This window comes from Mustela lutreola, chromosome 1 (assembly GCF_030435805.1).
Source record: "Mustela lutreola isolate mMusLut2 chromosome 1, mMusLut2.pri, whole genome shotgun sequence".
Taxonomy (NCBI): Eukaryota; Metazoa; Chordata; class Mammalia; order Carnivora; family Mustelidae; genus Mustela; species Mustela lutreola.
Window position 1 is genome coordinate 269947369 of NC_081290.1, and position 26455 is coordinate 269973823.

The following is a 26455-nucleotide window of genomic DNA, read 5'->3' on the forward strand; positions in this document are numbered from 1 at the left end:
TCTTAGGAATTGGAAAAACCTTTAAGGTCCTTCAGCTCTAACTTGATGTATGGCTGATTTCATTATAACTTGTTAATGAGAAGTTTTCTGATTTGAAAAAAAAAAAAAAAAAAACCCAGTCTACTTCATTTCCAAATAGGTTTCATTCTTAAGGTGGTTTTAAACCCTGCTTGTCTTGCGAGTTTGCCTGTAAGTCCTTTCTCTTGTTTAAACAGACCAGTTTGATTGCAGAAATACTTTGCAGGGAGATGGTATTCACTTGGAGGTGATCTGCAAGTGCTCTAATGTGTGATCTTCCCATCACCACGGCATCTCTCTGTGAATTAATGCTTTACAAGAGAAACATTGCTGAGGCTCAGGGAATAGAATCCAAGAGTCTGTTTCAGTGTCTAGAAGGACTACTTTTAGCTATAAATATTCAGCATATTGTTCAATAAATCGTAACTTAGGGGGAAATTGTGCAGGATGAGAGGAACCAATCTGCGCAGCTGATCCAGACTCACTCCCTGATAGGTTCTACTCCATGTCTTTCCTACCTCCACTTACTTTCCCCTGTCTTCAGGGTCTGAATGACCGTCAAGGGCAGCTCTATGAAGCAGACCTTTCTGCGATGGGAGACATCTATATTTCTGCTGTTAGGTGCCCTCTAGCCACATATGGCCATTGAGAATTTGAAATATGGCTGGTCTAACAGAGGAGCTGAATTTTAGTCTAATTTACATGGCCTCCTGTGGCTACTTGCTTTCTCAAGGATTTAGGGAATGTGCCCGTCCCTTTCTTTCTTTCTTTCTTTCTTTTTTTTTTTAAGATTTTATTTATTTATTTATTTGACAGACAGAGATCACAAGCAGGCAGAGAGGCAGACAGAGAGAGAGAGAGAGGAGGAAGCAGGCTCCCCACTGAGCAGAGAGCCCGATGTGGGACTCGATCCCAGGACCCTGAGATCATGACCTGAGCCGAAGGCAGAGGCTTAACCCTCTGAGCCACCCAGGCTGCCCTGTCCCTTTCTTTCTTAACTGGGATGGGGGAAGTACCTTTTGCTTGTAGCTCAGCCGCTTAAAGAATTACCAGAAGAAAGGGTTCTGAGGATTTGAAGGCCATCTAGCTGTGTGTGGGGCTGTGTTGCTGTGTTTTCTGGAGTTTCTGTAGCTGAGCTGGCTGGAAAGGGGAACATTCCCCTTCTCCACTCATTGCCTTGTGTGTTTGGGACCTGAAGCTCAGTGCTGGGTAAACCATGATGACCTTTTCAATCAGAGAATGGTTGTTCTTCAGCTGTGGATGTATGGGTAAGGTGTTCTTTAGCTACAACCTCCAAATAAATATAAGAAACCTAAAAAAATTACTGTTCCTTTCTCCCAGTGCAAGAAAAAAAGAAAAAAAGGAAGTGAGAGAGATGGGGTCACAGAGTATAGGTTTTGGTTCTTTCTTATGTGCAGACTTGTATCCGCCTGTCTGATGGCATTGTCTGTGAGAGGTACCACCCCCCAGAACTTTCCCTGGTTCAGACCAGTGGGGGGTAGATTCATGTGAGTACTGCTTCTAGGTCTGAGGGGTGTTTCACTTCTTCCTGGATCCTGCTTTATATTATTCATTTCTTTGATGGTGAATGCTACTGGTCCCTCAACCTATGTAGTGTTTATGCTCCGTAACCTCTCTGCCCTGTGGGAATCTTGCCTTCTAGGAGAGAGTTCCTTACCATCTGGTCTCCCCCAGAACTCCCCTTTGACTTCTGGCTTACTAAATTTGTGTTCGTGTATTTTGTCTCTTGTGAAGATCTCAATGGCCCTAGACCCATGGAAGTCCTTTCTTCACTCCGTTTTCTTTTAGACATCCTTGCTACCCAGATGTGAAGACTGGTTCCCTCCTTTGGTGAAGATAGTTTTTTCCACTCATTATTCTCAACACCAATTCAGTCTTCTTGTGTGCGGGTGGCCTTGGGGATGGAGGCTGTCTTCCCTGCAGCACCTCCGTAGCCCAAGGAGGCCATTCAGTAGCCGGAAGCAGTCCTTCACCTCTTCCGGTTTTACCCCCGGTGCTGCCCATTGTTTCCCTCTCTTCCCATCTGAAGGATGCAGCCAGCTATCAGTTCCTTTTCATGTTAGATACCTCAGCCACGACTCATGGTAACACGTTGGTGTTTCTTCCAAGTAGACAGCCATTCAGCTTCTCTTTTTCCATGCACATATGGATTTCTTGCTTGCTCTCCAAGCTTGGCGTATTACAGGCGTTTCCTCAAAACCTGAAGAACTTCTCCCCAGTCAGATCTTCATGAAGGCACGTGACTGAGCCAGACCTTAGGTTCTCACGCTGTATAATACTGTCAATACTGACCAATGCCACAGAGGGCGATTGCCCAGAAAATTGAGACCTGCAAAGACCCGTGAGAACCCACTTCCTGCCCTAAATCGAACGTCCGAGTGTGTCGTACCCTGACCTGCGGGCCAGCGGCAACGTTCCAGTCACGCTTCTTGCTCTGTTGCAGTCCCCGGCGGTACTTCCTGCTGTCCTCTCAGATGGCTGTCCACTCCGAGTACAGAGAAGACCTGGAAGCCCTGCAGGCCAAACACGCGGAGTCGGTGCTAGTGCTGGACAAGTGCACCAACCTGTCAGAGGGCGTGCCCTGGGTGCGCAGGCGCTGCCGCGAGCACCAGGTCTACGAGTACCCCCAGGTGCTGCAGGTGAGCGCCCCTGCGCCCGGGAGGGGGCCCTTCCCGAAGCAGTATGCCCCCAGCAGAAGGCCTTGTTCTCCCCGTGCTGCCAGGGCATCCGCCCCAGGGATGACGAGGACGTAGCCCTGCTCCCTGGCAGCCACGCGGGCCCTGAGGAGTGGCAGCGGCCGGCCTTCTGTGTGTGCAGAGCTTTCTGGCCTCTGAGTGCTCCCGCTCCCATTGGACGCTCGTCGCCCTCCACAGCCGCAACCACTGTGGCCTTGGGGAGAAGTCATGTGGCCAGAGTGGGCAACCGTATTTCGCTTTTACCCCTGTATTTGTAAGCCCGTCCAGAGAGATCGCCTGCTCGAAGGGGGCAGCCTGTACCCTCCGACGTGCAGGCCCATGAGGCCGCAGTCTGCTTTTCCTGGGAATGGAAGGTTTTCATTTTTTGTCACTGTTTTGTCTGTTGGCGTTTTGCTACCCTCGCCATGTCCTTCCTACTGGTAGCATGTCCTTTGCCTGGGTCGTGGCCATGCCACTGTTTCCATACGCCCGGGGAAGAGTAGTCCTTTGGGGGATATTTTAAGCATAAGTAGGATGCTTGACATTCCAGGGGCAGGGGGGCAAGGAAAGGAGAAAGTGAGTTTTGTTCCCTGAAATATTTAAAATAGTTCAAGGAGAAATAGCAAGGAGCTGGTGTGGTCCTCCCCCACCCCCCCATCTCCAAAGAGAACTGGGCCATGCTGAGATTGTTAAAATACTTTCTCTCAGAAAGTGCTGCATCTCCTCTGGAATGTCTGACTGATAACGGTGGTGATGTGAGCAGGAGTATTTATAGTAACCTTTGTCTAGACAGGAAAAATGGTTATCAGCACGTGTGTCCACATCTGGATGCCGACTCCTCCGGGCAGGCCGAGCTGTCCACCTGCACCCCTAGGTGCCATGACCAATTCTCTTCCTCGGCCCCCGCTGCTCTCTCGTGTATCCCTGGAGGATTTGAAGTTTTTCTTTTTTTCTGAGCTTTCCTTTTCTCTAGCTGTAAAGATGAAACTGTGTTGTTGTTGTTTTTTTTTTAATCTTTTTTCTTCCTCCCGAGGAGGCAAACACTGGGAGAAACTGAGCGTTAGAGAGAGAGTTGTTTCTTATTTTGGCTTACCTCCTACAACCGTTTGTTCTCCTGTACGTCTGTCATTTTCTGAAATGTTCCCCACATTAACTTGGCTTGAGGGAAGGAGGGGAGAAGCAGTTCTTTGAGACTTTGCTTTCTGTTTGATTTATTGTTCTAAGAGGGACACATCTGTATGTTTTCAGAGGCACCGCATTCATGACATGAGTACCTGCTATGTACAGAGCACACTGCTCGAAGCCACGAGAAGTAGAAAGATGAAAGATGAAAGTTGATAGCTTCCTTAGGGGGTCTTCTAGAAAGCCTGAAATGCCCAGACAAATAATTCTGCTATGAGGTGGGCTGAGGTCAGCCCCCGTGCCACAGTGTGTTTGCCTAGTAGACTAGGGCTGGAAGGAACCCGGCGGTGGGAGGTTCCATTATTGAGTTCCCAGAGAAAGGCTGGGACATTGGCTCTGGACATTTCAGATGCCACCAGTAGCAGCATTGAGGTGACACTGAAGAGTGGAAATACCAAGGACCGTGGCCAGTTAAGCTTTCCAAGTTACCCCGGTGTGAGCTTTCATCTTTTCACATTCCCTGTCAGGACGTCTTGGTAGTGCTTGGCTTCAGCCCTCTGGAGAACTGCAGGGTCCGTGGTGATCCGAGTGCGTCAGCGAAGCTGGTGTGTGACCCCCACCTCTGCTTGCGTTCCTGCAGGAGGCCACGTTCTGTGTGGTTCTTCGTGGTGCTCGGCTGGGCCAGGCGGCACTGAGTGACGTTTTACGCGCCGGCTGTGTTCCAGTCATCGTTGCAGACTCCTATGTTTTGCCTTTCTCTGAAGTTCTGGACTGGAAGAGGTGAGTGTTGCCTTCTAATAAACTTTATACCAGTGGTTCTGTGTGTATTAGATTTCGAAAGTCCCCTCGGTAATTGTACTGCATACTGAGGTTGGAGAACTCTTTCTGTAGATTGTCTAGCTGTATTTTCCGTCAGAAGAGTTAGTCGGTTGGCCTAGAGCAGAGGTTCACAAACTGAGGCCTTGGGGCCAAATATGGGAACCTGCCAGGTTTTGTAAATAAAGTTTTATTGAAACACAGCCACACCCACTGACTCACAGATTACCTCCCGGCCGTTTCTGTGCTGCAGTGACAGAGCTGAGGGGTTGTGACAAAGAGGATATGGCCCACAAAGGCTGAAATACATACTATCTGGCATTTTACCAAAGATGGTCAGCAACCTTGGCCAAGAGCAGTGGTTCTCCGCTGTACCTGCACCGTCTGCTCACCTGAAGGACTTCAAACAATTCTTGGGCCTCCCCCTCAGGAATGCTGCATCTCAAAGCTCCTCGGGTGTGATTTGTAGCCACAGTGGCAAGCGCTGCCCTAGAGACCCTGCAGAGCTTGCCTAATGTTACTAGCTGGAGGGGGCGGGCCGCCACGTGCGGGAGAGCTTAGAGACCTGCCTGTGCGCAGATGGACATGCATGGGCCCTGCTTGGTTAGGCCTGCCACTGCTGTAAGGGACAGAAGAGCCCTCTGGTCTCACGTTGTTTCATTGCCATAGGACTTGGAAGGTTAAAGATAGTTGAAAATTAGCTCCCTTTGTGAATACCTCTGAGGCTTGACTTTGCCTCCGATACTTAATTATCTTCTCTCCCAACTGTTCTGATATTTCTGTTCTTGTCTGATCACCATAGCTATTTGAATAATGCAAGTAGCATTCATTCTTCTGTACCTCCATTCATCTCATGGTTATCGGAAAGTCTCCTGTGAATACTGCAGTCTCTGCTCTTAAAGAGACTGGGATCTCACAGGGACAAACCAAACATTCTAATAAAGTGTGATGAATGCTGTAGTAGATGCTTGCACAGGGGGCGGAAGCCCGGACAGAGGCTCATTCTGCCTGAAGGATGAGGCTGTATACTTCTCTTTATCCTAAGGACGTGCTGAGCCACTTCCAATCATTTGAGTGTCCGTGGAGACATTTGTTGAGGGCCCTTTACTTTTGAGGTGCTGTGTTAGGTATGGGGATATAAAGATGGTCAAGGTCAGACTTGCCTCTAGGAAGCCCCTCACCTAATGGTGGAAGATGGACAGGTAAACCAGCAATGGCTGACTATAGAGGCAGCCAGGCTGGGTGGAGTAGGAGGAGAATCTCAAGAAGGAGGCGCACACCATTGCCGGCAGTGGAGTTGGTGAGGGCTTCATGGAGGCAGTGACCCTGAGCTGAGGCTGGAAAAATACTCCTGTGAGAGTCCAGACTGGCTTGGGTCATTGTAATTATGGGTAAGTATTGGAAGGGCTCTGGATTTGGAGCCAGAAGGTCGGGTTTCAGGGAGCTAGCTCTCTCACTGGCTAGCTTTGTGATCTTGCCAAATCATTTCTTTTCTTCCTTCCTTCCTTTGAGCCTCAGTTTTCCCATCTGTACGGTAGATGTTGTGGACTTACTTAACAGATATTTACTAAGTGCCAGCTGTGTGTGCGGGACCATGGACCAGATGCTCAGGGGTGCTAGTAGTGGATCAGGCGTGGTTTCCATCCTAACAGGCTAGTCTTGCTGGGGTGCGGCTTTCAGATTGTAACAAGTTAATTGGTACAAAGAAAATGGGAAACCCTGCAAATGCCCCGACAGATGGGTGATGGCTGAGCCCTCTGTCTCCCTCGCCAGCGTGTCTGAGCTGTGGCTAGTCCTGTCGGTGGCGCTGTCCTCACCGCTTTCCCCAGCGCTCCCACTGGATTTTGCGACCGTCTCCAGCTGTTTTTCTGCTCCTGCTTTCTGCAGTTTCTTCTAACACTTTGGGCAAAATGACCCCACTGGCACTGAATCAGGTCATGCCAGCTCTGCCTAAGACCGTCTAATGGCGTTCTCTCTCAGTGAAAGCCACGTCCTTACCACAGCCTCCAAGGCCCTGTGTGCTTGCTGTGCCCCGCCCTCCCGTTTACCTCCTGGTTTTCTCCGTCTTCGTTACTCCAGCCACGCCAGCCTCGGTGCTGTTGCCAGAACATTCCCAGCACGCTGCTTCCTCAGGGCCGTCTGCCTAGAATGCGCCCCCGCAGGTGTTCTCACGGTGCTCAGCCCCGGCCTTTGTCCGATTTGGTCGCTATTGTAATCCCAGCACTGGCACATGATAGCGGCTCCGTAAATGGGTGCCACGAGTGGCCTTGAGTGGGTAGCTAAATGACAGAAGTCCTGGTTTGTTCAGAATGGGCAGGGAAGGAAAAGAGTACACCAGGGAGGAGGACATGTACACCCACAGACCCCAGGGAATGCAGAGCATGGTTTGTGGAAGCATCTGGAAGGGCCCCAGCATGACTGGAGTGCACAGGTGGCGGGGAGGGAGGACACGCAGCAGGCTAGAGAATGCTGTCGAGAAGGTAGGCCCTGAGGAGACGGGGGAGGAGGAGGAGGAGGACAAGCCCTCTGCAGAGGGAATGCGGGATGAGGGAGGGTATAGTTTCCTGTTCCGGAGAATGAGGCGGCTGGATATGCAGGGGTCCTTGTGCAGAGGGCCATGTGTATGTGATTGTCCTGCTGTCGTCCCCAGAGCATCTGTGGTTGTGCCAGAAGAAAAGCTGTCTGACGTGTATGGCATCTTGCAGGGCATCCCCCGAAGACAGATTGAAGAAATGCAGCGGCAGGTAAGAGGCCGGGCAGCTCTGCTGGGGGGTGATGTGGGTGGTCCGGAGGGTGGCCTGCCCTGTGCAAGATACACGTGGACAGAGCCGAACATGTAAGCGGGGGTCATCACTGCAGCCGGATCGACCCGCTGACCTGAGGAGAGGAAAGTGGGCTCAGGTGAGTCACGTTGGATGAGGTTTGCGAGAGTAACTGTCGGAGGTGCACGCGCTCCCAAGGGGGATCCTCTGTTTTTATGTTTTGGGGTCATCGTGTAGCAGCGTGTGCTGGATGCAAAACTGAACCTGTTCAGATGGTCATTTTCACAGCAGGTGATAGTTGTGACTACGGTAGCTCAGGAAGTGGGGACATTTCAGGGTGATACTTCTGAGTAGCTGCTGAGCAGAATGTTGTCCTATCAGCCAGCCGAGCTTCCCGATCCCAGCGGCCTCCCTCACCAAGCGGTGCTCCCTGTCCCCTGGAGCAGCTGGCCTAGGTTCCCAGTCCTGGTGGCCTCCCTTGCCAAGGGGTGCTTCCTGTCCCCCAGAGCAGTGACACACCCCTGCCTCACTGTCCGGTTTCTCTTCCACCTCCTGATGCCCCTTCCCCTAGGCTGCTGTCCACGGTCTGCAGCATGCCACTCGGGGCCCTGGATAGTCCTGCTTCTCTTTCTTTTCTCTTTCCCGAAAGAAATTTAGTTGGGCTGAAATGTCAAGTAAGTTCAAAAAAAAAATTAAAAAGACTACCCCAGATTGGTACTGTGCTTGTTTCTTTTCTGTTTAGTAGATTCTTAAGGTTTTTATTCTTGTCAAGATTACCATTGTAGGAGATGAGCAGGAGAGAGGGTTGGGGGAGTCTCTGTGCTAAGTCCCTCATCTTTGCCCCACTTGGGGTTCCACCGCAGATGACCTCGGGGTTTTCAGACTGCCTGCGCCTGTGCCATCTCGGCTCGGCACCCACTCTGCCCGCGGCCAAGGACTCGCCTTCCATGGACCTCAGCAACCTCATCTGTAACGTGTGTTGGTGTTGTGATAGGAAAGCAAATTACAGGGGCCCCTGGGTGGCTCAGTTGGTTAAGTGCCTGACTTTGCTTCAGGTCCTGATCCCTGGGTCCTGGGATCGAGCCCCACTTCTGCCTCCCTGCTCAGTGGGGCGTCTGCTTCTCCCTCTCTCTCTGTGCCCTCTTCCTCTCCCTCTGTGTGCGCGCTCTCTCTCTTAAATAAATAAAATCTTCAAAACGAAACAAAACAAGCCACAGTTGGATTTTAGCCTCCCCACTGTTTTTTCCAGAGCTGTTCATGTTTATTTTAAGTGTTTGGGCTTCTCAGTTATTACTTGGCCACTGGTCTTATCTGAGTTTCAATTTAGAAAATCCGTCTGGAGATCTCTAGATTCTTCATCTAAATCTACAGTTCTTACAAGTTGTGTAGGAGAAACTGTTCCTTTTCACAGAAGAACAGGCCTGGTGTCTGAGCTCTGGGTGTCTCTTTTACGGCATCATGATTTATTAACGTAACCAGGAAGAGAGTCATCTGCCAAATCAGATACTATCTTAAGATTCCAGTATGACAAGGCCAAGTAGAAAGCTAGCACCATCCTGCTGGGAAGGAGACTCATTGGGTTTTCGGAGCCAAGCTCCCATGGCCAGCCTGTGGAATGCCATCGTTGCCCAGAGACAGTGGGGAACCACAGGTCTGAGGCAGGCACAGCTGGGCGTTTCTGAGTCTGGGCTCCGAATCATAGAACTACTGAGATGGAATGGATAGACGTCATTAAAAATAGAGTACTTTGAGGTTATTTGGGTTCAAAGAGATATACTTGGAGTCAAAAGACTTGGATATGAACTCTGGTTCTGTCCCTGGGAGTTACACCACAGTGATAAGTCACCAGAACTTACCCGGCTTTCATTGCCACCTTTATGAAATGGTGGATTTATGATATGGCTAGATCCTCTCTCCTGTTCCATTCAGCTATTTAAAAAGTCTCTGAGCCTCGTGTCCTTAGCAAGAATATCACCGTCCTTGACAGCATGAATGACCGAGTGGCTCTCTCTGCTGCATGCTTCTAGGCCTGAGGGCCAGTCACCTCCTTGGGTGGTGAGTGCCCCATGTTGGGTCAACTTGGATAGAAGGGCAGTCTAGGCACTTGCCTACCTCCTTTTCCAAGTTTTCCTTTGGTCTTATGTCCCTCTTTTTTTTTTTTTTTTTTTTTTTTTAGGTTTTTATTTCTTTATTTGACAGACAAAGATCACAAGTAGGCAGAGAGGCAGAGAGAGAGAGAGGGGAAGCAGATTTCCCACTAAGCAGAGAGCCCGGTTCGGGGCTTGATCCCAGAACCCTAGGATCATGACCGGAGCTGAAGGCAGAGGCTTTAACCCACTGAGCCACCCAGATGCCCTCATGTCCTTCTTCTCTGCTGCTTTCAGACCTTCTGAAGCACTCCACTGCCGTGTTCCATGGGGCTCCCCTTTCCCTGAATATTCTGTGAGCCCAGAACAGCCTCTTCTCCCAATCTTAGACTTCTAGATTGGGCTGATCTCAACCAAAAGTGAGATTATCTGGTTGAACTAATTCCCAGAGAGGTATAAGGATGACCAGGTTCAGCTACTAGATGCCAATAGCACGTCCCTTTTCCAAGATCCAAAAAAGTCTTTTTTTTTTTTTTTTTTTAGATTTTATTTATTTATTTGACAGGCAGAGATCACAAGCAGGCAGAGAGGCAGGCAGAGAGAGAGAGAGAGAGGAGGAGGAGGAAGCAGGCTCCCCCCTGAGAGAGAGCTGAGCAGAGAGCCCGATGTGGGGCTTGATCCCAGGACCCCGAGATCATGACCTGAGCCGAAGGCAGAGGCTTCCCGCTGAGCCACCCAGGCGCCCCACTGAGCCACCCAGGCACCCCCCAAAATGGCTTTAGATACTGTTAACTGTCCGGTGTGGGACAACATTGCTTTGATTGGGAACTACCATCCTAGTGATAGTGAAGCCCTCATCTAAGATTAGAGAGAGTTCTTTTGTTCTCTAGGACCCTTTGCAGAATCTGCTTGTCATTTTGCCCTCCGTTTACTGTTCATCGATTTAATGTGACCGTGGCAGGAATGGCTGGAAAAACAGGACACACTTGGTTCTGGAAGGTTTTTACAGCTTAGTGAATTCTCTTTAGGGAGGTCCAGTTTGGATGTTTTTGTAAGACAGGCATAAACTTTAGGGAAATCCTCCTGTAGCCATAGTTGATGCCTTGGAGCCCCTGGTTGATAGGTCGGAAGGAGCTGAGCCTGAGCCACAGTCTGTAGGTCTTGCTCCGCAGCTGGTAACTAGTTCAAGAAGCTGCAGGGACAGTTGCAGCCAGCAGAGGTCTCCATCCACTTTTAAGTGACTCCTTTTCCTTTGCACGGTGTAAATGTTTCTGAGAAATCCTAAGGTGCTTCTGACTGGCATTGTCCTCATAGTCGGTCTCTAGAGACCATTTCTTTCAGATGAGGAAGAAGTAGTGCTGAGCACAGGATTTTTGCTGTCTGCAGGTGGAACAGAGCTCTCTGTCTGAATTGACCCCAGTGGAGCTGGGGTGCGATCTCGGTGATGGAAATATTAGAGTGACGTTTTGCAGCTCAGAGCTCTGGACGAGGGAAGCTGCAGGGTGACTGGTGGGGACCGTGGTGAAAGTCTTCATTGTGACTTGGCATTAGGATGAACCAAGGGAGAGACACTTTGCCTGACAAGGGCAAGTAAGTAAATTTGTCTCGTGACTTTAGATGTGATAGCGAAGCAACCATAAAGTTAAGGACAAGGCTAGAGCCTAGAGAAAGCCCGTTATCTACTCCTGAAAGCTGAAAAGAGTATTGGACAAGCTAGGTGAGGCTTATAGGTTTTCTTTGTGGGTAAATTAGAAACCGGTTCCTTTAATTAGTAGAGGATGAGAGTTATAACGGTATAAAGCCAAATCATCAGTTGGCCTTTTATCATCCCATGAGCTAAATTAACTAGTTAACTTAGTGAAGCCCTAATTAAGTGTTGTTTTTTCAAGGGGAGATGGTGGGAGATAGTAATAAATCTGTGATCCCCACTCACAAAGGCCTACTTGTCATCTTGGATATAAGCATAGAGAAAGTTGAGAAAATGGTGCACGTTTTCCAAAGTGCATTAGGCATCTGAAACGGAAGGAAGAAGTTATGGGCCAAAGTTGTCAGGGACAGCTTTGCTGGGCAGGTGGTGGCATTTGAGGTAGGCCTTGAAGGTGGAGAGGCCTAGCAACCACCTTTCTCATATTGGAAGACAGGAGGAAGTATGCAAGTGACTATTTTTCTGTAGTGAGCAGGAACATTCCTATCCCCGGTCTCTCTTGAATGACAGTGGAAAAGAAAGCAATCTAGGATCTTGGAAGGCTGGGTAGACACAGGACTGTAGAGTTGGAAATGTTTGTGTGCATAGGGAGGAAGGCGTAAATGGATCCGCGGTTTATCTGTCGAGTGGAGTTTCCAAACATTCTTTTATTGGTCAGTGGCTCCACCAGCAGTGACCTCTAACCTCAGCCACACTAGGAGGTGGAAGTCAGGAGCCTGCCTTGCCTTTGAACTCTTCTTTGTACTCAATTGACTGGGAGCCTTTGAGGTGGCAGAAAGAGTCAGCATCTTCTCTTCTCCCTGGCCTTTAAGCTTGGGTGAGTTAAAATACCAGTTTCTTTTCATTCTTCTACACTGACCCATCTCAGTTTGCCTTCATACTTTCCTATTAAGCGGACTGAATATTTGTGCTGCTGAGGAGTACAGGAAGATATAATCGGCTGATTAGAAAAAGACAAAACACTTCTATTTAAGAAACCAAAGCCCCAGGCACGTGGCACCCTCACCGACCAGGACGATGGTGAGGCCTCGCTGTGATAAAGGAGAGGGCAGGACAGAACCCACAGCCGTGCACGTGTGTGTGCACACCAGAGGTCATGCACTTCGTCCGTGGGACAGCCCCTAAAACGAGGCTTGTATTTTATTTTAAAATTATGAATTTATTTTAAAATTCTGAAATTACGTAATTTCAACACGGTGACTTACCCAGTTGGCACAGTCGCAGTTAGAAGTCGCAAATCGAAGGGCAGAAAGACCGTAAGGAAGGGTCTCTGAGACGAGTCCCCTGCCAGTCTGGCGTGAATGGCGAAGATGGAAAAGCTGTTTCAGAAATAAAACTCCGTACATCGGACACATGGCTGATGCCTTTTCAGGCTTCACTGCGTCCTGGGCGCATCAGTGTGAGACGGCAGATTTCCTTGGTTCAAAGAAGTGCGTGTTTGTTTGTTTTTCATGTTTTGGATTTCTGACATCCAAAAGAGACTTGCCATCAGTTTGAACATTGAATATGGTTTCTGTTTTTTCCCCTAAAGCTGCTATTGATGGGGTGTCTTAAAATTGAGAAAGTACAGAAATTGCTATTCTTGGTGATGCCCTTGAATCTTTAAGCGAAAGTTTAAATTTTGTTTAGTGCATATACACACATGCATACACACACACGCGCACGCACACACATTTTTAAATGGTGGCTCTTAAAGTAATATACTTTATAAAGTTTTTATAAAGTCTGTCCAAAATGTTTGTTTTTACAGACTTTTTTTTTTTAAAGATTTTATTTATTTATATACTTATTTGACAGACATAGATCACAAGTAGACAGGGGGGTGGGGGAAAGGAAGCAGTCTTCCTGCTGAGCAGAGAGCCCGATGTGGGGCTCGATCCCAGGACCCTGGAATCATGACCTGAGCTGAAGACAGAGGCTTTAACCCTCTGAGCCACCCAGGTGCCCCCAGACTCTTAAATACAGAGAGCAAACTGACGGTCACCAGAGGGGAGGTGGGTGGGGGGAATGGGGAAATGGGTGATGGGGATTAAGTACACTTAGAGTGATGAGCACTGAGTCATGGATAGAACTCTTGAATAACTATTATCGTACACCTGAAACTAATATAACATTGCATGTTAACTCGACTGGAATTAATATTAAAAACTTAGTAAAAATGAAAAAAAATGTATTTCTAAAAAAGTGTTTCATGATTCAGTGAAAGGTGTAAACTCTCAGATGTCTAGAAACCTCGACAGCCCCATTCTCTGAAGGTTCCCCATGCGGGTGGCTTGTCTGTCCTGTCCACCGCCAGTCCATGTGCACTTGCCCCTCCCTCCCTCCCCCTGGGTACACGGGTTTACGAGCAAACTGTTTAACCAGAGTAGTGAGGTAGGCGGGCAGACGGGCAATCTGAACGTTTTCATGCGAGGACGCTGAGGATAGAGGCATGTAAAGTAACCCTCCCAAGACCGCACACCATGTGAGGGACAGACAGGGAGACACTCTCTTTAGCTGCCCACAACTTTATTCAGATCACAGAGCTGTGTGGCCTGGATAGAGGCAAAAAAAAAAAAAAAAAAATGAACTTGCCAATAATTCAAGTTGACTGATTATTGGATAGTCTTCTCCAAACAGTCGCTTGAGACATTTCAGGCTGGCTGGATGCATCCCTGGAAATATATTATATATTATGAAGAATATGGAAAATATTTCCCTTCTAATTTCCAGAATCAATATTGTAAGGTCTGTCATTTTTATCCCCCCACCTGTGAAATTGAATTTTTTTTAACATGCTTCAACTGAACTCTGACAGCTTTTTAAAAAATGTCAGATATTCCCTGCCTCCTTTTCTCCCCCACTCTCTGGCCCCAAGCTGTTTCCCGATCTCTGCTTTCCTCCTGGCCCTTTCGTACTGGGTTGGTTGCCTTGAACAAAACGCATTGACCAGACCCCCGCAGTTCTTCCTGTGAAACAGACAAGCATGGTTCTGACACAAAGCTGGTCTCTTTGGCCTGAAGGAGAGCCGTGGGGACTGAGTGGGGTTGCTTTATGGGATATCCTGAATTTCATAATTTCTTTTCAATAGTACTGGATTCTCTGTGTTGGAGTTTTCCTGATTGTATAAATCCATATCGCAAAAGAGATTGGTTAACGTATATTGTTTAAAGCAGGATAAAATACTCATTTAATTGGAACTCTTAAGCAAGAGCATTTTTTTTTTTACGTGTTTCATTTTTTTTTTTTCCTTCCTTCCACAACTTTGGTATTAAGAACCTTATTGGAAAAAGACTTTTGCCAAGTATCTGATGGGAAGCCAAGAAAAGCATTTTAATAGAACTGTCTCAAATTTATAGTGCACTAGGGCCTGTAAATAAATTCTCCCGTCTTTAAGGTTTGCGCTGATTTGCAGTTATTTTGTAGAACTTCTGAGATTTAAGTCCTCACAGTCCAGATGGAGAGACCATAAAGCTGCTTTCCTTGGCAGCCCTGGCACACCTCGTCCACGGACAAACAGAAGCAAGCCGTGTGTGGAACCTGGTCTGGAAATGCTCACTTATCTTATCATGGTGCTTTAATTCGTTCAGTGGCATTTCCTAGAGTAGCCCACCTCAATATGCTCCATATTTAGGAGAATTCACATCTTTAATTTCATAATGCAAACCCATCAAATATAAATACATATCAGGTACCTGCTTTATTTCCAAGCAGATTGAGGGAGTTTTTTTTGTTTTTTGTTTTTTTTTTTTAAAAAAGCAGAGACGATGACACAGGTCCTGTCTTTAAAAAAGGCTCCGAGGCTGCTGGGAAGAGTTCCTTCCGTGATAGCCCCACTAGAAGGCCAGAAGTGCTGTCACTCAGTTGTGCTATGGAGAGTCAGGAGTAGATCGGAGGTGAAGGGGATCTTTACGGCTGGCTGGTCTCGGACAGGAAGACGGGGTGCTCTGGGAGGATAGTGACCTCCACCCGGCGGTGGCTTCTATGAGAAAGACTCGGCAGGTGAGATGGAGCACAACGAGCAAGGCCTTTGAATAGCTGCGGCCGAGAACTTTGTAGAGAAGTAGAAGGCAGGGAAGGTCAGTGGCGAGAGTAATGAAATGATGATTGATGGCAGGGGAAAGCAGTATTCACTAAAGAGATTGAGAAACAAAATCAAAGAAGAGACCTTCGAAACTATTCAGCCCTTACCTTGTATTTTATAAATGACATGTAAGCTCTAGAGTTCAGGTGACCTTTTTTTTTTTTTTTTTTTTTTTAAGTATTTATTTATTTATTTGAGAAAGAGCGCATGTGTGCATGAGCGGGGGAGTGCAGGCAGAGGGAGAAGTGGGCAGGACTTGATCCCAGGATTCTGGGATTATGATTTGAGCCAAAGGCAGATTCTTAACCGACTGAGCCATCCAGTCATCCAGAGTCCGGGTGATCTTGAGAATGAAGCGTTAAGGGCCAGGGTTGAGCCTGACTGGATCCCAGGTCTCCTCACTCCCCGTCTGACAATTTCGGGTCGGGGTGGGGGAGCCTGGGCATTGGGTACTGCAGTATTTTCTAGACCAAGGGTCATGGTTCATTAGTTAGATCATGAAGTCAATTCACTGGGTGATGACTGGCATTTTATTTATTTATTTTTAGTGAAATATAAGAGAAAAGAGAATATCAGCATATCACCCAGTAAAGATTAATACTTCCAGAAACCTCTATTTCGATTACATATGTAAATGAATCGTAAGCTCAGTAGAAAATATATTTATTTCGTAGCATGGGTCCCAGTCCAGAAAGTTTGAAAAACGTTGGTAGTGACAATCAAATGGGTCTCCTAGTTGGAGAGACCTGAATTCAAATCCTAAAGTGTTGCACAAATCCTAACCCGGGACCATGGGCCAGTTCCTTAACTTGTTGGAAAATTTCCTTTTCTTATCTCAGACCTGGGGCTACTGACACTGTGGAGCAGCTGTATTGATTACATCAAATCATGAAAGCTGGGTTCTGGTCTGCCTGCTCTGTTGCTCTGCCTGGGTTTGGGTTTGAATATTGGAAGGAACCTTCCAGTATGGAATTTGGTCTTACGGAACCACAGTGAGTTACCAACGTGGATGTATTATGCATTGGCTTCTGGGCTTGGAAACTTGAAATAGAATTTATTCCTGTGGGTCTGGTGTATTTTCTACGTCTTGGCATGGAAGGCAGTTCACCTCTCTGTTTTTCTGTTGGGATCAGAATGGCTGATTAAAACCAGTGGTTCGCTAGCTGGCCTTAAAAAAAAAAAATTCATTGGCACATTTGGATAAAGTACTACTTTTCTTCTTTTCAGTGAGAAAACATTTTGGTACCGAGACTTTCCCCCCCCCTCTTCAAATGTGTTCTCTACCAAATGATAATTTTATTCATTTTTTGAACTGAAAAATTAAAAAAAGAGATGAACTTTTTGATGCTTGGGTGGTAAGTGGTTGAGGAACTCAAGTTTACTGGGTAAGAACTAAAAATAAAGAGAATTTTTATGAGCATTTAAGAGGACTGGCCAGGTAGCTCTTAGAAAGAACTGTTGTCCCCATCCCACTGAAGAGAGACTCCGTTTTGTTGTATGGTTTTCCCGGTGCTCTCTTGCTCTTCCTTTTTCTTCTCCTCTTCCTGCTGCCTCTGCCTCCCTCCCCCCATTCCTTTCTGGCCAGCTCCATTCCAGATTTAAAATCCCGCTGGAGAGCAGGGACGAGAGCTTCATCCCCCAGATGATTTGGGCCAGGGGCTAAAACACTGCCATAAATCTGTAGCTCATTTTAATGCCACGTTAAACCAGTGTGAGCGGCTGGTTTCCGTGGCCCCTGCCCTGTTTCTTTATGGGCTTCTTTGGCTCTTCTTTATAAAGAGGCCCCGCGGAGTCATTTTAAAGTTCTTATCAGTTTGCTGACAGCTATATGGGTCTTTCTGCCGAGTCCAGGAGCTCAGGCCGTCGTGCGAAACTTCTGATATTCAAATTGAAGAAAAATGCCAGGCAGGAGGGATTGGGTGGTGTGGCCGTGATTCGGAGGTTGGAGACTAGCGAGATCTTTAACCTGTGCAGGTCCAGAACCCTGCGGCTGGCCCAATGAGTCGCTTTCTTGGTAGAGGCAGGGCAGTGAGGGTTAGGCAAGGCAAGATTCTCCAAGGGCTTTTATTTTTATCCCTCGGTGAGAAAGTGCCATTCCGCTGGCAGTTGTGCTTTCAGGCTTCGGCAAGCGAGTTGGGCAGCCCCAAAGGGCTAGGGGAGCCAGGCGTGGCATGTACCTGTTTTTCTAAAGTCTGCCTGACCGGCTGGGCCTCCGCTAGCACGTCTGCACCCGCCCCGGCTCGCCGCGCCGCGTCTTTGCGCTCCGCCTCACTTATCAAATTTAAAGGGACGCTCATCAGTCTGCTTTGCTGCCCCTTTTAGACCAGATTGCTAACCCCCAGTAATCCTTCCAGAGTGCTTCGTGGAAACGCCAGACCCTCTATAAATGTCAGCCTGCGATGCCGGGCCCTTTTGACCCTCTCACTTACAGAGAACTGGACTGGAAGCTGCTCCTCCCTCTTCCCTCCACTTTTCCTTTCTTTCTTTGCTGGAAAACTCCACAGCAGACAGCTGAGGGGAAGGAAAAACCATTACCTGGATCGAGGCCAGCAGCTTGATGGGAGCTTCGAAATCTCTGGCATCTCTTGACCAGAATGTTTTTCCAGGCGTTTTGAAAAGTGCATCCCTGCCCTCCTCCTTTTAGTTTTCCAGCCTTGATTTCCAGAGTGGTTGGGATATGCCCGCAGGATGTGCTTTCTGTCTGCCGGCTTGCTCTTCTAACTGAAGCCTCTAGGAAGACATCAGTAGAGATAAGCAAAACCCACTGGATATGTATTTTTAAGTGCCGTGTACCCTTTTGGCACCAAACTCATTATTTTTCCCTTTTCAGAGAGTTTTGGACATGAGCAGTTTTACAAGTGTGTTCAATTTAAAATAGCCGTTTAACTTGAGGTTGAGGAAAAAGCAAGGAATTTTTGTAGTAAGTCAAATTATATGGCTGTTGATCTAGGATTAATGATTTTCATTGAGCAAACAATAAAAATATACTGGTTTGTTTTATTGCTTATGTAGCTCCTGTGGGGAGAGTAATTAGGTATAAAAACCAAACGAGCAATAAAACAAAATAAAGTGCCCCAAACTCCAAAGCGATAGAACTTTTTTATACATCTTTGGGGGACTAAACTGATACCTGGTAATCTGTTAAGACGTTTAACACTGGGTATTATTGTTTATGGTGTAGTTTTAACAAACTCACTGAAAACACTTAAGTTATGAAAACTAAGTTGCATAAAAATAACTTGAGTATATTGGAGATTCTCTGTAAATATGCGATCATGAACCGTTCCTTTTCATGATGGGGTGGTCAGTTTCTTCTTTGGACATTGGCTGGAGAGCTGTCTCTAGAGTTAACGTGGGTCAGTCCTTTGTAATGAGTCCCCAGTATGGGACATTACTTCAAGAAATGGCCTCTCTAATAACTGTTAAATATTAATTTGCAGCCTATATAAGAATTGCCCAACTCTTTGGAGCTGCTTTCCCACAGAGTGGGACTATTTGTGAAGCATTTGTGAGAAATAATTGCCCATTACAGGAAACCCAGTGCAGCTTCTGTAACTTTGTTACATACTTACCAAAATATCTCCATTTGTTTTCAAAACAATAACCTTTCCATTATCAAGTGTTGTTATGTTTGGTAAAGAATTCACTGTATTCAGGTCTTCAGTAAGGGTTCAAGTGATCCAGGATTTCTGTCTATATTTGTAAATATTGATGTAGATTATTATATATTATGTATAGAGATATTCTGTCTCCCTCAGCATTGTGGATGTTGAAAGGATTGAGGGTCCTATAACGATTTTTGGCCCGGCATAGTTTTTGGCTTTGTAATAGCACAATTAATCTTATAATCCCATGATGTTCTTGGGAAGATTGTTGTAAGACTACAATCACGTATATTGGTTGCACGCTGAATCAGATCAGGGTTGGTACAGATGGAGTCTGTGTGAACTGTTTCTGGCAATATGACTATCTCTGTCCTTGTAACTTAAGACTAATTTGTTAGGGGTGCCTGGGTGGCTCAGTCAGTTAAGCGCCAGCCTTTGGCTCAGGTCCTGGGATCGAGCCCCACATCAGGCTCTCTGCTCAGTGGGGAGCTTGCTTCCCCCTCTCTCTGCCTGCCCCTCTGCCTACTTGTGATTTAAAAAACCTGTCAGATTTTAAAAAAAGAAAATCTTAAAAAAGGGATCTAGGATTAATTAATCTAGGACCTCTTGGTCCCTTCGCATACTGTGTTTTTGTGTGTCATTAAAAAGAAAAAAAAACTGATTTGTTATATCTAAATGTGTACTTCCCGTTTTGATAAGGACTTTAATAGGACAGCAGTTCATTTATATAGTCTTTCAGATTCTAATACTTTTCATTAAAATATTTCAGTTATTTGAAGAACCTATGTGTATTGAGGTGTTTTTAACTTTCAGGTTAATTTGAGCAGGTCTTGTTGATCTTATATAGGTTATCAAAGGTCTTTGAGTGTTTCTTTTTGTCTAAACTGCCGACTGAGGGTTGAGTTTAGCAGTGAGTTTTGGCATTTTTGGCGACACGTCTGACTAACACACTCACTTGAACTCAGAGTTGTGGGGTGGTGTGTAGGGTGCAGTGGACCTGAGTGGCTTCCCCAGAGCCTCAAATAACCCCAGATCTGAATTCCCCAAATCTCTGCCTATCAAGTTGTAGGTAACTTTGAGTGTGACACACTGGCAAGCATAATCTTTGGAAATCTTTCTAACCTGCACCAGGTTACACCAGAAAGTCTGCCTGGTGTAGACAGACTTGAAATGTCTCATCAGCTCCCAGAATCATTTTGTGCTGTGAGGCGAGGGAAGGATCTGAACTCCCTCTGTTCACACACCCCTCTCACTTGCACTCACTTCCTACCTGCTTCCTACCTACGGTGGGATGGCGGTGGGGGTGGGGAACAGGGATATGGATTTCTCTCGAGAGTCCCTGCTGTGTGATGCTACTCTTACTCATGGGTGTATAGCATCCTTCAGGTGAGAAAGGGCAGGAGGAAAAACCAAGAACCACGGATGTAGCAAGTGGAGCGATTTTAAGCTTCCTGTCTGTTCAGAGTCCCAGTTTGGAGGATGAACATTGGGGTTTCCATTCAGGGTCAACAGGAGCACTTGACTTGATGAACCCTAATCAGAAGATGGAGCTTTCCAGCAGCCAGCAGCTGATAGAGGACTTGTGTCCCAGTCAGAGGGAACAGTGATAAAAGCACTGGACCCACACGCTTCTTAATTTCTCTTTTTCTGGGAATATGTAGGTGCAGTGGAAGGGCTCACATGTGACATGTCTGTTGAGTTAGTATCCACAGCCAAGAAAGAAGAACCCGCCAAAGAAGATCTCCTTAGTTTTCTATGGTTGGATTGTCACTGTGTGGGGGACAAGAGAGAGGAGAGATCATCACCCTGAAGTAAGCCTTCACGTCTGTCCTCTTGGTTCCTTCGCATACTGTGTTTTTGTGTGTCATAGTTGACCAGGGGTCAGGCCTTTCCAACGTGCCTGGTTGGAGTGAGGCTTGTTTTACATTTGCCTTCTCTAATCCAACAAACTTACGCCCACGTTCCCCTGGTTTTAGCAAACAGGGAAATCTCACCTCCAGCGGATTCCTGTATAAGTAGTTGGCCCATTGGCCCATGTTGTCTTCTTCCTTATTTATTTTTGGTGACAGAGCTTGATTAAAGTTTTCCAATCCACCTTTCAGCTATTTTATGGAAGCGTGGGGCGAGAGAGCTGTGGAGCTGCTGATCACTAAAGAAGCTTCCTGATCTGACCTAGGGAATAACGAGATTCGGAGACTTGGGTAGCTCAGAAAACCTGGCACAGCAGAAATGAATCTCTAGTCTCTTTGTCAAGAGGGTTTGACCAAGCACAGTTTTATTGGTCAGTGGCTCCTGCTTTAGTAACCTTTCACCCCTGTGGCTCTTGGAGGTACAAGCCTCTGGCCGGCCTTGCCTTTGAACTCCTCATGGTTCCTGCCACCTCAAAGGCTCCCAGTCAGAGGCTTGTGTTTTGCTTGGGATCTCTCCTCACAGCAGGCGTCAGCAGTTGGGAAAACTGATCCACCCTTAGAACATTGATATATTTGAAGGTGATACCCCTGAGACTTGAAACCTATGGCTTTCTATTTCAGGAGCTGTCTGTCATATGTCAAGAAACACAAGTCAGACTACCCCTTTTTCTTCCCGGATCCCTTCTTGTTTCCCATAGGATAGGAGATCATACCATTCAAGCATTCCCTACCAGTAGTCACAAAGCCTTCCCTGACCTTCAAGCTCTTCTACCCCTTTTTCTTCTGACTTGCTCCAAGTGGCGTTTATTTTGAAACAGTTTTTCTTTTAAATTGCACTAAAACATGCAAATCAAGCCATCTTTCGTGTCTGGGATCATAATTAACGTTGAAGACGGCATAGTACAAGTGTCACAGGGCTCAGATGTTCAGTCTTTGCTGCCAGATCTTATGAGCCCTACTGTGAGATGGCTCAGCTACACTTTCCAGTGTCTTCTTGATCCCAGGCGACCCACTGGGGAAACTGGATCTGGCAAGGAGACGTAGAAGGAGTGTGGGTCACCCTCTCACATCTGGTTGGCTTCTTGTCTGAGGAACAGGAGTAAAATCTTTGATATTAAGAAGCAAATCCAGAGACCCATGGATATTAGATGATTTTAATATAGCTTCTTCGGCAAGAAATCAAACTTCTCATTCTACGAATATTGAGTAGAAAGTGTCTCTTCTACTCATGATGCCTTTAGCCTAGGAAAGGAGCAAATGATCACTCTTGAGGTCCCCTGCTTTTCTAGAATTCAAATAGAATATTACTGAAAATCTTTTGCAGAAAAGACACGCTGGTAAGGTCTTTTTCTGCGTCAGAGCGAAGACTGGATATTCGGCAGGTACATAGGCATTGGAAGATCCGAGCCTGATTTTACCACTCTCTTGTTCTGTGGTCACAAGTGTGGTCATGAGCTTATGTTTCCCAGTTGGCAAAGCGAAGGGGAGCATTTTTGTTACCACCTGTATGTTTGGCACTGTATTAGGAGCTTCCTTCTGAAAATCTGATGAGGTAGCTGTTATTCTTCTCATTTTAATAGAGGGGGAAGGCAAACCTTGGAGGCTAGTAGATAGCCTGAGCTTACACAGCGGATGTGGCAGATTTGAGATTGGGAAGAATTTGTGGCATGTGATCGGAAAGTATGACGTTTATTTACAAAGCTCTAATTTTCTTTGTTTAAAGCCCCTTTTGAACTATTATAATAATGTGAACTATGTATAACATGCCCATGTTGGGTAAGATCCACACATGGTTCAGAGCCGTGTGAGCCGTGGCATCCGCTCTGGGGCAGCCGGCAGTCCTCGGGAAGGTGTGTAGTATCTGTTAATGTCTGTGTTAGTTTGCCATGGCTGCTGTGACATAACACCCCAGACTGGGTGGCCGGTGCCACAGAAATGGATTTTTTCACAATTCCAGAGGCTAGAAGTCTAAGATAAAGGTGTCACCAAGGCAGTTTTCTTCTGACTCCTCTCCCTGGCTTGTGGGTGGCTTGTCCTCTTGCTGCTTCTTTATATGTCGTCCCTCTAGGCTTTTTGAGGGGACATAGTTCTGTCCTTTGGTGTCTATATCACGTCCAAGAGCCCCAGACAGTAGCTGTCCTGGAATTGTCTCCGTTGAATTGGGTTTCGCTCCTCAGTGTGAATCCACTTCTGAGATGGTTTTCTTCTAATCCCATTCTCAGCTCTTGACCAGGTAGGAGTGTAGAAGAGGGGTGTGTGTAAGGGTGAAGCATAACGTGCTTTGGGGGCCACGTGCACATCAGCGTCGTCCCGCTGCTCCCCAGGACGTGAGGAAGCGGCCTGTTGGGCTCCGCTCCCCATTTGCAGAGAACCTGTGCTCTGGCCACCACCGTCAGTGAGGCAGGACTTAGGTCGTGCTCTTTCATCACAACAGGGTGACAAGGATATTATTAAAAGGCTTTATTAAGCCCTGTAAAAGCTTGGTTTTTATTTTGTTTTGCTGCGTCAGTGGAAAGAGTCTTAGCGGTGAGATTGTTTTTTTTCATTGAAAATTTGAGTATCACAATTCACGTTTTAGCCATAGAATGGAAAGGTTAAAAGTGCAGGATTATGTGCTAGGTTGAGAATTTCCGGACTTTAAAAATGCTAGAGAATTTGAAAAAGATTTAATAATGCAGAAAACCTCTTAGTTGTGCTAAAAGTGATTCTTCATTTTTAATAAAACCTGTGTCACTCAAGGTGGTTGATTTGGGGGCAGGAAGAACAGAGTGTGGCAGAAGAAACAGGTGTATGAAAATAACGGATTCGTGTCCCTCAAGAGAGATTGTTAATTTATCCTCGTAACTGTCCCTGCCTGCTGTTGGTCGCCTCACCCAAATACATCATCGGATCAACACCCCTTCCAGTTCGGCTCACACGTGCACAGCCTAGCCTCGGCGTCAGGTGGATGGTCTGTTAGTTTAGTGAGGAGTTGTAATCAAAAAGGTATTTGGTTGGACAATGGTTTTTTCACTTTTGTTTTTAATGATAGAAACCTTGTCTCCTTGGCCAAGAGAGGTTCATGGCCTTTAACTACATTATTTGTATGTTTTTCAGAGCATTGGATTCTCCTTGGCTAATACCTAGAGCACATGTTGTTCAGAAAACTACAGAGACACCAAGCTTCTAAGTTTATCTTTTGCAAAGCATGTAAATAAGCTGTTCAGAAGTTTGTTCTGTTGATCCATGAGTAAACCTGAGTTTGCTGCTACCACATCCCTTTAAAGCAAACCATACTAAGTGCATTTATTTCCAGTGGGCTAGGCCTGGGAGGGAGGAGATGTATGGATTTTACAGACTTTTGCTTTTTTCCCCTTGTACTCTGCATTGTTTTCCTATAGCAAATTTGTCAACATTATTGGTGCATTTAACATCGTCTATTTTGGGACCTGAGAGATGATGTGTCTCTTTAATGAAGTCGTTTGCTTCTTCTGAGCAGCTAGGCTACTTTTCAGGTGATGTGGGGATCCCCTCCCCCCACCTCCAGAGAGAGTAGCTCTCAGGGCAATTGTGAGCTGAGCATCAGCCTTTGGAGAAAGACACATCTGGTCCCAGCAGTCGGCAGGAGAGGTGGTGGGGTGATAGTTGTGTGCGTCTGCCTTTGTCCTGTCCTTTCCGCTGACGTGTGACTTTGAGTAAGTCACTTGCCTTCAGAGCTCTCCTTGTTATCCTCTGTTTTTATAATCTCTAGTAAGGACTAACTCTTGGCTGTGTTATAGTAATGGATGAAAGATAGTAGCTGTCTAGACAGCTACTGCCTAAATTTTGTTGGGGAAACTTCGTGTTCCTGCAGTTACCCTCAGAGTCATCTTCCAGCATCACTCAGGATAGACTTATCACCGTTCTTGCCACTGTATTGGGTCAGAGTTTAAAGGCCTCTCTTGGCAAAAAGCGTGTAAATGGGTGGTTGGGAGAGGGAGGCTTCTGGAAAAGTTGAGCATCATGGAGGGGTAGGGATCTTGAGGTTGTGACCTGACTCCTTTCATAAGTAGCTCAGTGCATGCTCCAGTCTTCCTTGAGTGAAATCAGGACGTTTAGAGAGACGCAGGGCCAGTAAGCCCCCATGAATGTTTCAGTGGCTCCTGTTCCCATCTGTAAAATTGGGATGCTGTCCTTGAGTTGTGGGGATTAAATAAATTAATCTAGAGGAAGCACTTCAAACAGTGCCTGGTGTGTAGTAAGTACCGGTTTCATCGACAAATATTTCTGAGCTTCTGCTTTGGCCGAGGCACAGTTCAGAGCGCTGGGGACGCAGCAGTGGACAGAACAGGTGAAACTCCCCACCTGTGCGGTGCTTACCTTGCTGCATGGGGGGATGTGTTAGGTGGTGACGTGGGGATGAGCGCCAGCTGAGGTCAGCAGTGTCGGACACAGAATCAGTGGGCAGTGCTCAGTTCACTTTTATCACCCTTTCTCCTGGGGGCACTTGCCCTTTACACCAAGAAGAGTGTCCTTTTGGACATCCTTGTATTTATGGAGGCTTCTAGTTTCGTTTCTCCATGTCTTCGTTTTCTGTTTTCCACCTAATTGTTAACGACAAGGGGAACTAAGTATTCTGTCTCTAGTCACTGCCTGTTACTGTGAAGATTTATTTTTAAAGATTTTATTTATTTATTTGACAGAGGGAGAGAGATCACAAGTAGGCAGAGCAACAGGCAGAGAGAGAGGGGGAAGCAGGCTCCCCGCTAAGCAGAGAGCCCGATGTGGGGCTCAATCCCAGGACCCTGAGATCATGACCTGGGCTGAAGGCAGAGGCTTAACCCACTGAGCCACCCAGGCGCCCCTGCCTGTTACTGTAAATGCAGAGGCTGGGGATGAGCAGCAGGGAATCTGCCCTTCCAGGGGTTGATGCCCTTGTGTGCGGGCCTCTGGGGGTTCTCCAGCCAGCTCTGCTGCGCTCCTAGGGTTTGAGTACTGGTGCATGTCCTTGCGTGTCTTCCTGGCCTTCTGGTGAGTGGCTCCACATTTTGGATGTAAGAATGAGATTTAGAACTTTTAGAAGTCAGCTCTGTGAAGGGGAAGTTGTGTATTCGAGTATTCACCCAGGGCTGGGGCTGCCTCTACTGTCCTTCAGAAGCTCTTGGGAGCGTGCTGGGAGCCATGGCTTGGAGGCCTTACAGAGATCTCCTCTGTCTCCATGCCTGGAGGGTGGGGTTACTGTTAGAGATGGTCACAGAAATGCTCGGAGTAGAGAAAGCTAGATTTAAAGGAGGAAGTCTTCTGCAGCCCGCCAAGGGGACAGGTTGTGAGCAAGTTTTCAAAGCCCTGAGAAGGGTGAAAAAGAATAAAGGGTCCATCTGGTTTGGCAGAGTTTCATGACTGTGTTTCTTAATATTAAGGTGATTTTTTTTTTCCTATATACTATCTATGCGCCAACTAGGTAGAGAGTGTTTTAAACAAGACAAAACAACAAATCTGCTTTGGATGACAAAACAATAACAAATCCTAATGTTATTTTTAGAAGGCTGAGAATGTGGGATAAGGTGAAAATAATATTGAGATTAATTCCCAGCAAGAATGAGTGGGCTCTACGTGAGATCCTAAAAGAGCCAAAATTTGTTCACGAGGGTATGATACCTGAAATTTTGCGAGGGACTGTGGCCTCATTTAAAAATGATTCTCAGCTGGTTTC

At 46.7% G+C, this 26455-nt stretch overlaps 1 protein-coding gene across 1 annotated transcript in view; it reads left to right on the forward strand.

The window, feature by feature from the left end:
- EXT2 (exostosin glycosyltransferase 2) overlaps nucleotides 1-26455 on the forward strand; it is a 140335-nt gene that overhangs the window by 26648 nt on the left and 87232 nt on the right. The window contains exons 5-7 of the mRNA XM_059140388.1: nucleotides 2483-2678; nucleotides 4477-4616; nucleotides 7303-7396. Coding sequence (XP_058996371.1) covers nucleotides 2483-2678; nucleotides 4477-4616; nucleotides 7303-7396 — 430 coding nt within the window. The remainder of the gene's footprint in view (nucleotides 1-2482; nucleotides 2679-4476; nucleotides 4617-7302; nucleotides 7397-26455) is intronic.